This window comes from Primulina huaijiensis, chromosome 8 (genome assembly GCF_012295235.1).
Source record: "Primulina huaijiensis isolate GDHJ02 chromosome 8, ASM1229523v2, whole genome shotgun sequence".
Classification (NCBI taxonomy): domain Eukaryota; kingdom Viridiplantae; phylum Streptophyta; class Magnoliopsida; order Lamiales; family Gesneriaceae; genus Primulina; species Primulina huaijiensis.
Window position 1 is genome coordinate 18572819 of NC_133313.1, and position 14565 is coordinate 18587383.

Sequence of the window (14565 nt, forward strand, 5' to 3'; positions counted from 1 at the left end):
CAGGAGTCTGATGATAAGCCTGATGAGAAAATGGCTCGAGAATTCGAGGAAAATAGCCCAACTTCAGTCTTCAGTCCCTCATCCACTTCAGATTTTGAGAATGAGGAAGATGTTGATGCAAAGTCCACTGATGCTGACTCTGAACAGCCGCTGAGAGAATGAAGATGCAGATGATGTTGTCAGTGGTGTTGACAACATTGCTGACAACACCACTGATATAGACTAAGATTTAACTGTTGTTTTCTCCAATGTCTTCTATTTTAAGGATGACATGACTAGATGGTATTTGTATGTTCACCGAGAATTCATTGAAGAGAAAAATCCCAACAATTAGTCGGTGAAATGCTCCCATGTGGTTTGATCACGAAAAAATACTATATGTGCAATGATCGTTACATACATGGTTAGACATTGATATTACAAAATTATCTCAAGTGTATTTTTGAAACTAAAGTGCATTTGAGATAGCTAGTTATGTAATCTGAAAAGCATTGTTTAATCGTGCGTGTCTCTGAAATTTATAAAATTCTCTAGAATTCTCTTGTATATAGTAGAATTGTGTAGAATAATATAGATAGAAATATCTAGAACTATGTATTTGATATGACCTTTTTGAGAGTTGATCTTCTCCGTTAGATCAAATAAATATTTGACGTTTATTGTAGGAAGTCAGTAATATAAATATGGTGAAGTTATTATTTGTAAATCATCAAGTTTCGAGCCAAACTACTTTCTCTTTCAAAGTTTTCTTGAATCACTTTTGCTCAAGTGACTTGCACATAGGCACGACACAATAGGGTTGCTTTGCTAGTACTCGCAGGGGCGAAATCAATGAGCAAAGGCCGCACGATTACATAGAAGGATAAGTATAACAATCATAACTCTTGATTACATGAGAGATGGTTGCTTATGAAGTTTCTTTTATGATCATTAACTACAAATATAACACACACACACACACTTCTTTATGCATAAGATTCAACCCCAGCTCCATGAACCAGAAGAAGTTACCATGAATTCATATAATATATAAATATAAATATAAGTCAAATCCAAATCTATATAATTTTACATATAAATTCATGTCATTCTATTAATTAATTAAATAATAAAATAATATACTTGTGTTTTGTTTTGTTTGTATTTTTATTATTAATTAATTAATGGAATTTAATTATTCTTCATAATTAATAAAGGATTTTAATTATTAATTCAAGAATATATAATAATAATAATAATAATAATAATAATAATCTATTATAAATATATGAGTTTGAATTGTGAGCTTACTATTTTATCNTATTTATTATATCACCAATCTTTTAGGACCCGAGTGGAATCATGTCAGGACTCATCTGATGGGAATGACTAGGTAAATATACTTTTTCTGCCATTTGAGTTTCAAGAATCTTCTATGCATTCAGCTTCTCAATATTTAATATTTGAAAAATGAATTTCAAATTACACATATCTTGGTGTATTTAAAATTGAAATTTTTGCATTCGGCTTCAATGTGTTTAATATTTGACACATATATCTTTTATCAAGTGCAAAAATAATAACATGCAAGTGAGTTAAGTGTCAAATATTAAGTATTATGTTTTATCAAGTGCAAATATTTGAAATTGCTTAAGTTGAAAAAAACATATCTAAGAAGTCCACGATTTAAAATCCATCAATCCAAGCACAATAACAAATATTAAGTATTATGTTTCCTATGTAGGTATATTGCATTGGAGTTAACGAACACAAGTTTAGTGAGCACGAAGAGTGATGTTTACAGCTTTGGAGTTCTTGTAATGGAGATTGTATCTGGGAAGACTTTGAAATATTCAACTTTAAGGGATATAGAGATTAACCTCATCCTGATTTTATAGGTGAAAAGTCAAATTTCTTGAATTCAACAACTTGGGTTCTCGCAGGAATATTTGGTGGATTGGGTAAAATCTATGGTGTCAGACAAAAAATACAATCTCGTACTTGATCCTATGTTGCCTGAACCCCCAGCAATGAAGGAACTCAAACGAATTCTTCTCATTTCTCTTCGGTGCATTGATTTTGAAGTCGAAAATAGGTCTAAAATGGGAGAGATTATCCCTATGTTAGAGTTTTATGACTTGTTGCTCAGTGATGTAAGTATGCTTCATTCATCGAATGTAATGAGTTGTGACATGCGATGTATGTGATCAATAAAAATGACATATCTATGTTTAATTTTAAAAAAGCATTCAATTTTCAATCAAAATAATTATTATTTTGATTTTACTTTTAAATTTAATTCAATAACTTAATTTTATACATTTCCGTCAAATTCATAGAAAATCCCTATCATAATTAGGGGTGGGAAAAAATATCGAATTTTCGGTATACCGAGATTACCGTACCGAAAAAATATCGAATTTACCGAATTTTCAGTATACCGAATATTTCGGTACAGTATGGTAACAATACCGAATTTTTCGGTACGGTAACGGTATGCAATTTGAAAATTTCGGTATATCGGTATATATCGAAATTTTCAAATTGCATACCGTTACCGTTACCGTACCGAAAAATTCGATATACCGAAATACCGAAAAAATATACAAAATTTTTACAATATATAATATCTTAAAACAATAAATTTATAAAAAAAATTTAAAATGTAAGGTTTTTTCGGTATAAAACGATATATAGCGATACCGTACCGAAATCTCGGTATACCATACAATTTCGGTATAATCGGTATGCTAGTTATATGTACCGAAAATCGGTATACCGAAATTTTCGGTACGGTATCGGTATGAATTTTCTTATACCGTAATTTTTGGTACGGTATACGCTATAGGATTTTCGATACGATATGGTATACCACCCCTAATCATAATGTTATACATTTAAAAAAATTGCTAATATTATTAACATCTATTTTAATTTTAATATTATATATATATGACTTTTATTTGTAAACTTACTATTTTACCATTTTGTTTATTTTATAATTTATCATGTTAATAAGGTTTTTTAAGTTATTTTCTACGTTAGTTTATCTATTACTATTATAAATATATGACTTTTTATCTGTAAATTTACTATTTTATTATTTTGTTTTTTTATAATTTGTCATGTTCACAAGGTTCTTTAAGTTATCTTCTACATTAGTTTAATAAGACTATCGATAGATTACTTAACTCAATCAAGCTATTTATTATTTTAATTTTACTTTTACTTTTACTTTTAAATTTAAAGTTAATCACTTTAATTTATACATTGACATCAAATTAATAGAAAATCACTATCTCAATGTTATACATTAAAAAATTGTTAATATTACGAACATTAAGGTAATAATGGGATTTGGGAAGACGAATGGAGATGAGAGAGATTGAATAAAATTAAATTATTAATAAATATTAAGATCATATAAAACATATGTTTCTCATTTAGAATAGAGATAATTTTAGACTACTTATGTATCAATAGAGATACATGATTGAGAGAAAATGTTTGTATGTAAATGATTTCCATGCAAACTTGTAAGCTATTTAGTCAATTTTCGATATATAATGTTAAATGAATATTACTAAATAATATATTATCTATTAATCTATTCAATATATAACTTTCATTTGTGAGCTTATTATTTTACCATTTTTTGGTTTTATAGTTTGTCATGTTTATCATGTTATTTAAGTCATTTTTTTATGTTAGTTTAATAGGATCATCAATAGTATATTTAACTCAATCAAACTAATTATTATTTTAATTTACTTTAAATTTAATTTTAGTTACTTATATATTTCCGTCAAATTCATGAAAAATCTCTACCATATTAATGATAAGTTATAATGGAAAGACGAAGAGAAATGAGTCAGATTGAATAAAAATAAATTATTGATAAATATTAAGGTCATATAAAACTTCTTTCTCCCATTTCGAATAGAGATATTTTAAGACTCTTTATGTGTCAATAGAGATACTTGATTGAGAGAAATGTTTGTATGTAATTAATTTCAAACACTGTTTTTTAAGCAATTTAGTCAAATTTTTATATGTGCTGCTAAATAAATATTATTAAATAATAAGCTCCATTTGATCATTTTGTGTTCTTGCAACGAGAGGAGTTTTTTTTAAGCCTAGCGTTAACATGTTTTATTGTTATATGTCATTTGTATTGATTATGTTGTGTTTGAATTGCTTATGTGATTTGTTTGTTTATCGAAAGAAATATGAAAAAAAAAAAAAAAAANGACAACATATCCCACAAAATTGGTTATTTTTCAATTTTTTTATTATTGAGATATTTTGTTAATTCTCGAACACATATTGCATGTTTTCTGTTTGCTTAGATTACTTAGTCTGAAGTAACTTAGAAAATATTAAAAATTCTAAATGGTTTCTTCGTTTTTACCTTATGTCAGAATATCAAGAAATAATATTTTTTATTTATTGGGGCAAATGTATTTCCAGACTTCTGCCTATAAATCAGTATTCAAAATTTTTACGACATTATTATATTTTTTATTCAAATTTTTTTATTAAGATTGATAGAAGGTATTTGAATTTGAGTTTTAATATGCTTGTTTATATTATTTTTGTAGTATTACTTATTGTGAAAATAATAGGTGGATTAAAAAAATTGGTGAATCTAGGACCTCTTTGGTGGACGACAAACATAGATAAATTGTTAAAAAAAAGATAACATCCAATAGATTTTTGACATGTGATTTTGTTCTAATTCAATGATTATGCATGATTATAAATTTAAATTATACCCCAAGTTAACGTATGCTTTGTTATTACCAGATATATTTTGTCAACGGTCTAATATTTTTCTTTGGTTTAAGAAAAATTGTGTGACTTCGTATTATATTTTTACGACTATTTTTCTTAATGGTTTTAATAAAAGATTTTTTTCATGATGATTTTGAGACACCATTTTTCTTTTGTGTGTGTTTTTTTAAAAAAGAAGTAGATTATCTATTAAACAATGACGTTAATAAGGCGCCATCTCTTTATTTGAAAAAAAATATTGAAAAATTTATACAAATTGTGAATAATATGAGTTAATATTTTAATTTGAGAGTGATTTATGCTTTTTGTTGCTCGTATATATTTCAATTTCTTTGTTATTATGCTAAATACATTATTTTTAAAGAGTTATCATTTTTTTCTTATTGAGGTTGTCTGTATGATGATTTTTTTATTCATTTTGGTTAGTATTGTTGGCGGTAATTAATTTTTCAGATATTTTATGATGTGCCTTGTTGTTTATATGAAAATAGGTATGAAAGTGCATCAATCAAAGCCACGTATGTGTAAACCTTTAAGTGTGATATAGTGATTATGTTGTCACTTCATGGTTTGCGACATATGGATGACATATAAAATGTCAATGTTTCTCAAAGAATAAAATCATTTTTCAAAACGAAAAAATTCTTCATTTAGAAAAAGAAATACATGAAAAACATATTTTGCATAATTCTCATTCTATTTATAATGGTATGAGAACAATTCTAAAGCTTTGTGAACACAATAGATCAATTTTGTGCATTTTTAGTAAATTGAGATATTGAGCCAGTTGTACTTTATTTCCTCCAATATTATCTCGATATATTTCGAGGTGGTTAAGAGGTTGTTTTTGTCTCTTTTTTAGTTAAAGTGGCTAACCAACTAATTCATAAGATATATGATGGTAGCATAGAAAACTACTCGCCAAATAAATTCACTTAGCCAAATAGTGAGATTCAAATAGAATTTTACAATATTTCATCAAATTAATTTTGACTATCATAAAATGCTCATGAAATCTAAACAATTGTATTATTAGATGCAATATTAAATAAGACAAATACTTTGAAATATATTTGAATAAAATCTCATATGCATATCTTAATTAAGTTATTCGTGTCTCTTCTCAAGATTTTTAACATACAATAATTAATGTTATATGTGGTTCCACGAGATATAAAATATTATAAAACAAAATATAAACTCGATAGAATAAAATTTGTTTTGTTTCAATGAATAATATAATATTATGTTCTAGACACAACAAATGATATTGAAACTATATCATCCCCATGATATGATGCACGCAATAATTGTTCCAGAGTTTCTAAAAAAATTACAAACGAGATGACTTTCCTGAATTGCGTCAAATTAAACGAGGACACACTTAAAAGATATAGTCATTTGAAGAGATTTTAAAGTATTTTTTCTCACAGTGATTGAGAAATAATTGTTAAAAATTTATTAACCTTATAGCTATATGTTGATAATATTGATACTAAATATATAAAAATGATATCACAAATATCACTATATTTGAAGAAACCACAAAGAGTTGTTGAGTTGCCAAAATCAACTAAGAAGCATATTGAAAAGTGTGTCATGTGGATTAGATAACTTCTCCGATTTATATATCGTCTATGGTCATAATTTTTTATTTTTTGTGGTTTTGTTTGTTTCAATTGATAAATGCTAAAAGCCATGTTTTAATTCATTTAAATATCATCAAAATTTCGTACATATATTTTCAGCAGTTTAGTTGCTCACATGCAACGTACTTGCACTTTTCTAATTAAAGCATAAATATGTCAGCTAAAAGTTGTAAACTTGGTTCTTTTTCATTCAACCCATATGTTAAAACATTGTGGCTTTTCTTTTGTACGCATCTACACTAAATTTTTTTCGTGTACATAAAGAGTCCTCTTTGTGCATTGTTTCTGCAAAAAAGGTGGGGCTTTACAAAAAGAGAGACACGTATGGATTTGGCTATACAGAAAGGAAGATTAATGAACAAATCAAGAATCTCCAACTTGCAATAAAGCTTCTTGTTTTGGTCATTTTTCTCGGGTACATGATGATATGGGTTATGATGCCTACAAATACATTTTGGCTACATTGGTTGCCTCGTATTCATACTGCAACTGCTTCGACTTACTTTGGACAACAGGGTTTGATTTCATGTAGTGTGTTATGACAATAGAGTGTTTGGCAATAAATTTTCTGACTTTCTCTGGAGTTATGAGTGATTGATATTTTCATATGGATCGTCTTGTACATCTTGTACTTGGGTAGAAACTTGGTTTTAGAAGTTGTCTTGTACTAACTTCACTCATCCTTTTATTACATTAGGTGCAAATTTTCTGATATATACATTTCCGATCCTTCTTATTGCTACATTGGGATGTTTGCGTCTCCATTTGGGCAAGTATGTTGATGATACAGACACAAGGTATGTGAATAATCTCTTTAGCATAACTTCTTGTCAGGGTTTATTCAGGATCCTACCAAAGTACCAATTACTTATTTTTTGTTTCTTGATAGAGTTCAAAAGACTGCATATTTTGTCTCTTGGAATTGACCTGTACTCAAGAGAGGCCCTCTTGGAATCGTATCTTTGGCAGAATTATCATTTCTCTTGATGTTCCTTGCACTCTTGATATGGTCATTTTCATTCTATGTGTATGCCATGTTTAAGAATATGACTACACAACTGACAAGCTGCTTCAACTATGAAGGAATCTGTGTAAGATTTCTGTTTTCCAAGCGTTTGACAACTAAATGGTCTTAATGTAATTGACTTGGGAGAAATATATCAAAATACATACCGAAATTTTGAGTTGTATCAGGTGGGAACTTAAGCTACGCATTGCTGCTCTGCTGTTGGGCCTTGTAGAGAATGTGCGCTTGGCTTTCCTCTTTTTTTCTAGTGACTCGGATCATCAATCTTACGCTTGCTTGGCCTTACGTCAGAATCCGCGATTAAGTATTTCATTTGGCTTGGCCATAGGCATTAACCCTTTTCACTGCACATGGTCTTTGCTATGTTACCTTCTAGGCTAATACGCATCAGATCTCGGAGGTATATAATGATTGAATCTTGGTCTAGTTTTTGTGGGATTTGCTCAAAAAACAGATTCTTGATCTTTTTTCAGATGATCAAATGGAATAAAGTTGGGATTTCAAACCTTGCTGGAGAAGTAGCTTTGGTCTCTGGATTAATAATGTGGATTACAAGCTTCACTCTTGTTAGGAGGAAAATGTTTGAACTCTTCTTCTACACACACATCTGTACATTGCTTTTGTTGTTTTCTTCGTTTTGCATGTGGGATTTGTTTATTCTTGCATCATGTTACCCGGTTCCTAACTCTTCTCGATTGATTGGTATCTGAGATTTTTACGATCTCAGCAAAGAGTTCGTCTGGTTTCTGCTTGTCTCTGGAACTGAACTTTTCCAAGGATCCAAGTGAGTTATAATTGAGTATGCACCTCTCTTTACAAAGATACCATGCTTTTCGATTACCGAACAGCGAAACTTTATTGCCCATTTCTTTGTTTTCCATATTCATCAATGTAAAGAGGGTATCTAAGGTCCAGTGGCATCCATTCACCGTAATCTCAAATAACTACACGGACCTTATCAACTCAGCATTGTCATCAGATGTGAAGGGAGATGGTCTCAGAAGCTTTATCAGAAACTTTCGTCTCAAATGCATCATCTTGAAGTATCGGTTGAAGGACCTTACGGTCCTGCATCAACCTCATTTTTAAGGTTAAATTTTATCAAAACGCAACATTCCTCTGATTTCAAGTCTGCCTTTTCTTTTTTGTTACCAAACGACATATTATATGGACTAATGCAATACATATGTAGGCACGACATGCAAGTGATGGTGAGTGGAGGCAGTGGAATCACCCCTTTTATTTCCATCATTTGAGAACTCATTTTCCTTTCCAGCACATTGGAATGAAACATTCCAAGAATTCTCCTTATATCAGCTTTCAAGAAATCGGAAGATCTTGTAAAGCTAGAGCTTCTCCTTCCAGATTCAGGGACTTTTTGCAATATTAAAGTTACAAATTCAAGCATACGTGACGAGAGAGAAAAGGCCCACAATGGACAACCAGAAGCAACCTCAAACCATCTATTTCAGGACAAATGCTCTTGACAGACCAGTTTCTTCCATTTTAGGCTCGAATAGTTGGATTTGGCTTGGAGCTATAATTTCATGCTCATTTCTCATTTTTCTCATTCTGACCGGTCTTCTGACTCGTTACTACATCTACCCAATTTACCATAACACCGATCAGATATATTCATACACTGCAAGATCAATGCTTAATATGTTGTTCTTGTGTGTGTCTATTGTCATTGCTTCAACTTCAGTGTTTCTTTGGAATAAGAAACAGAACGCTATATATGTACGTGGGGCAGATTCAAAGTGCTGACTCCCCAACATCAGTAACATTTCCAGCACCAGAATCTTGGCCTTACAATGTCGACAGAGAAAGAAATTCACAACAATACATTTAGGCCAAAGACCTGAATTTAAAAATAAGATCCTGCCTTTTTTCCCAGAAATAATTACGGAACTAGTTTATAGGGTAAAAATCAGGAAGCAAGAGTGCGACTCGTCCGGAAAAAAAATCTCCAAATATAAGTTTTTTCTGCTTCACAAATTAAATCACCCTTTCATGCATGAAATTTCATGTGTCTACCTCTGAATATGCCATGTTAATTTAACGAAATTTATTAATTTTTCTGAGGCGGAAATACTGTTGGAGTTCGATGAATTCGACGTCGGAGTTCTGGTGTGGTCCCAAAAAGATGAGGCAGGATGCAGCTGCAATCTGTTCATCTAGTTTAGCCAAGAACCTGAGTTATGAATCTTTTAGCTTCAACTGTTCAAATTGAAGCTGCGTGAAAATCTCACCTTAGCAGTTGTATCATGAAATCTTATCAGGTTATCATGTATTTCTTTGAATATATTCGTGTAGTTAAATTTTATCAAGTTCTAAACTTCATTTCATATGACGATTCGAGATCATTTCAACATCCAAAACTATCACAAGAAAAACAAAACTGAAAGGGATAGTTGCTAAATACTAAGGCACCTCACATGAGTCAAGCAAGTATCTATTTTTCTACAAAAACAAAAACACAAAAAAGGGGCCTGTTTTCTACCATTTTTTCCTTTTTAAGAAAACTTCAAATTTAAGTTTTCGGAATTATTGGGAAGTAAAATATAAAAAAAAAAGTAATTAAATAATATGGATTTTTTTCTGACACATAATAATTACATTAAAAACTTATCATTCATCAATTTGAGATTTTTTTTTTAAAAAAGAAATATAATATTTATCTCCTACTTTGATTTGAGGCGACATACTAAACCAAATTATTCGAAAATAACAAGGAAACGTCCACAAGTATTCATGCAATGGCTGCACCAAATAGCCGTTCTTAAAATTGGATATCAAACGAAAATTGGAATCACATTAACGACAGCTGAGTTAGCAGAAAACAATGAGCTTCTGCTGTCTCAATACACATCGATCATACAAATTGTAAAGCCAATCTGCAATGTTGTCACAATTAATTGACCAAATACCTAACCAGTCCTCTCATCAGATAATGTCGGCACACAAGCCACGGTTCAAATTACCATCAAGGATGCATCAGCTTAGGTGTCTCGATTACCATGAGATCAGAAAAATTTTCCTCCCCCCACTTCATGTATGGCAGCTTTGGTGACTCAGGTGATCGACAAGCAGGTGAAAAGTTGCCCGAAACCCCTGTATTCCAGAATTTTAGAATTTCGTCGTCGCCAGAGGGCTGCTCGGTCATCTCTTCCATGATCAAATCCTTAACCAGTTCCTCGGACTGAATTATAATTGAATAATAATATCTAAAATTTCAATGTTCAAAACATTGTAAATGAATAACAGAACGTGAAGGAACCGACCTCCTTTAGTGATGACTTAACCACCGCAGACGGCTTCACAGGAAAATCTGAGAATACCAAGAAATGAGGATTCAGTTGCTGGGGCATAGTACAAATATGAAAAATAAAAAATAAAAAAATTTGATTCTTGAATTCGATGGGCAATACCATTATCAAGTCCAACTGACTTCATAAAGAAGTCCAAACCAATTATTTTTGTTTGTGCTTTGATGCATTCTTTATGATTGTGCAGAAATCTCTCTTCTTCTATAGAGATGGGTACTTTTTCCTCTGCAACACCGCTTAACTTCCCACCTGTCTTTGGCACATGTTGTAAAGGTCTCTTAACTGAGTTTGTAATGTCGCCAAGTGCTTTCCTGCCACCATCTTTTCCTTTCTCGGTTGCCTTTCCCCCTTTTTTGGTGGTAGCAGTAGATGAAGCACATAGATCTTTCCCATTGGAAAAAGCATTTATAAAATTGTCTGTCCTGTTTGACTGAAATACAGATGGTTTTCTTGAATTTGATATGTCATTTAGAGCTTTCCGACCACCGATCCTTACTTTCTTATCTGCCTTGGTTACATCAACTTTACCATTGTCGAGAATATTTAAATTTTGATCTTGCATCAGGAAATGAGCAGGGGTTGCCATAGGTTTTTGTTACCACGATCTGAAAATTTTCAGAGCAGGCTGACTAATATACTGTCATGCAACAATCAAGTTGTGAGAATGGTTCTGCACAGAAAACACCAGTAACATTGTCTGAGGAATTTATTACAAAGATTCTATTTCTACTTCCATGGGAGAGGTAAATGAATGTAAATGTTTTTAAATAGGTGACGGTACGATAGAGAACTAAAATACATTTTCCACACTTAACCCTATCTATCAAAAGCATAGCAAAAACGTTGATTCACAGTTTAATAACTTATGAAGGCAGCCAACACAATCAGAAAAGAGAATTTAAAGAAGCTTTTTTTTTTAATCGAAGATTCTATAAACTTCTAACCAGGGCAGTACAATTTTTCAATAATTGAGAAATTTGCATCATAAGCTATATGAATTTTGATGATGCCACACTTGAATACTGTATTGCATTAACTTCATCAAAATTCATATAAGTTATATAAGTCGAATGGAAAATAAAAGTTGTTAAATGGGAACAACCCACAAATTTGCTTCAATAATTCCTCTTCCCCTCCAAAATTTTTTGATTATGGATCTACTGCCAGAAATTCAATGCGTAATTTCAGCATTCAATGTGTATTCTTGAATAATCTCATTTTTCAATTATTCAACCATTTCATTTTACCAAGTTCAATGTTAGCCAGGTTAGTCGACATTTATATGTTTCGATGCAACAACAAGACGTTATTTGTAACAAATAGTTTTGTTGGTTGGTTAATTGGTCACATTTTATTCATTCCATAACTATTGTGTATCTTTTTATATATCTATAGTTCATCAGTGTACAATACTGTGATTGCTTAATTTAAATACAATATATATTTACTGTATTCTTAAGTTATCTTGAACTTATTAACTGCTGTATTCATGATACACGGAAAACACATGAAATGTATGATCTATTTCGTAACTCCAATATCAATAATAATTCATAAAAAGCAACATCCTCCAAATTATTTTTGCCTTTTGAAGAAGTGCCATTACCTCCCATGTATGATCAAGATCACTTTGAAAACACAGAAAAAAAAACCAACAATTATGAGACCCAAGCACACAGGACTCTTAAATAGTTTATGCACAGAACAATGAAACCAGAAAAACACAACCCAACTAAAACCCTAAAATTTAGGGGCATAATAATCCAATGAACCAACAAATTAAAAAACTTGGGGACGTTTATATTATTCATTATCAACTGCTCCAAAGTTATCCCAATGTACTGAATCAAACTTCCATTTTTGGCAAGAATTCTTTCAAATCAAAAGTTGAAGAAGAAACGAACACTCAAATTGGAAGGCTTAACGGATAAACAAACGATAATAATAAGAAATTCACCATCAATTTACAAATATAAATATTAACTCGATAAATGTTCGCGTCATCATCCAACTTTTTTCACGAAAATTTCCAATACAAAGAAGTTGCAGAAGAAAACTCACGGTAAATTCTCGGATTTTCAGAAATTCCTTTCGCGTTCCACAGAATTTTCCAATTGATTCGACCAATTTCTCACTTTTTCAGAGGATTAGACTAAATGTAATTTCTTCACTCCTTTCTTCTCAATTTTCAACTGCTTAAATGAATTCTGGCACTCTCGCCTTCTACGAATATATTAAAGGGCCACAGAGCAACGGTCATATTTCAGAGGGGCCGAAACTACAGAATTAGACCGTTCTCACCCAAAAATTACAAATTTGGGTTTATCTTTTTTTATAAATCATAATTAAATTTAAAAATAAATTATCCTATGTTTTTATAATATTATATTATATATAATGTCTTAATAACTTTATAAACATAAACTCGTGAGATGATCTCAAAGATTTATATCCGTGAGAATTGGGTACGGTTATTGTGAAATGATCTCATAGGTTTATATCGGTGAGAATTGAGTCAAGTAGAAGATTTGTCTAATAAAATTAACTCACTCATTATAGTTTTTGGGTAAATTTATTCACTTGCCAATTTCCGTAACCTAATTATTTACAACCTTTAATGTTTACGCAGTAATCGGTTCCCAAAATCCTATCAGTAAATATTTTGATATAATTAACTTCCTACTCTGATTTTATCTTTAATCACGAAAAATAATTTGTGGATGTGATCAATTGCATGTTAATAGTACATATTATAAGATGAATTTAATTCCATCAAGTAGTTTATGTTGAAATATTTATTTTTAAATTTTAAATTTTTTAAAAAATGATGGTGTATATTAAACTTAAAGTAAGAACTGTTTACTAAACTTAATATAAGATGAAGTTTAATTCCACTCTTAAGACACATAATTAAAATAAGAGTAAGTCTCTTGTGCGACGATCTCACGGATTTTATCTGTGAGACGGGTCAACCCTATCGATATTCACAATAAAAAATAATATTCTTAGCATAAAAAATAATGTTTTTTTATAGATGACTCAAATAAGAGATTCGACCTACAACTGTCTCACAAAGAATTTTGTATTAAAATAATGTCCTAAATATAGGATTTTGTTTCTTACCACTTCTATATAGTCTTTGACATTCTCACCGAACTCATAATCTTCTTAACCTTTATTTTTTTTATAGTCAAGTGATTAGGACGTGGTTAAGTCATGACTAATACTTTACTTTCGTTTTAAGAAACCTTTGTAATCAAATTAACTTGTAACTTTGGGAACAAATATATTAAGTATATTAGTTTCAATATTATCACAAAAATTTTGGTTAGACCGTCTTACGTGTCATTTTTTATAGACAAATTTTCGACCCGACTTGATCAATGAAAAATATTATTTTTTATGTTCAAAATATTAGTTTTCAATATAGAAATATAGATTTTTTTTGTTAGTTATGATATGAAAAAATATTGTATAATATATGACTATTTTTGTTAAAAGAATTACTTTTATTTCAAAAGTATTATTTTTCACTGCAGCTATGGACCGGGTCGGCTTGTCACAAATATAAATTGGTGAGACTGTTGCACAAGAAACCTACTCTAACGTTATTATTATGATCATGATGGACATATTATATAATTTTGATTTCATGCATAATTCCTCGTCAACATTTAAAAAAAAAATGAGACAGAGATTTTGTACCGTCTTTACTCGGTACGCCTACATTAAACAAGTCTATCATACATTAATAACTTAATAAAATATAATCAGTTAAATCATAATG

General features: G+C 30.4%; 1 protein-coding gene and 1 pseudogene across 4 annotated transcripts; one reads left to right on the forward strand and one right to left on the reverse strand.

Annotated features, from left to right (window-relative positions):
* The first annotated feature begins 1949 nt into the window (after positions 1 to 1949).
* LOC140982140 (ferric reduction oxidase 2-like) lies at positions 1950 to 9271 on the forward strand (annotated as a pseudogene).
* A 971-nt stretch (positions 9272 to 10242) lies between these two features.
* LOC140982848 (uncharacterized) lies at positions 10243 to 13034 on the reverse strand. 4 transcript variants are annotated; one of them, XM_073449614.1, is made up of 5 exons: positions 12127 to 12722; positions 11723 to 11911; positions 10881 to 11415; positions 10734 to 10780; positions 10243 to 10651 (listed from the first exon to the last, which is right to left on the reverse strand). In XM_073449614.1, the coding sequence occupies exons 3-5, from the start codon at positions 11362 to 11364 to the stop codon at positions 10436 to 10438; spliced, it is 747 nt and encodes a 248-aa protein (XP_073305715.1). In that variant the 5' UTR covers positions 11365 to 11415; positions 11723 to 11911; positions 12127 to 12722; the 3' UTR covers positions 10243 to 10435. The 4 variants fall into 4 exon arrangements, with proteins under 4 accessions (XP_073305715.1, XP_073305713.1, XP_073305714.1 ...); XM_073449612.1 differs by having other exon boundaries at positions 10881 to 11448; positions 12127 to 12721; XM_073449613.1 differs by lacking the exons at positions 11723 to 11911; positions 12127 to 12722 and adding an exon at positions 12840 to 13034.
* Positions 13035 to 14565: the final 1531 nt, after the last annotated feature.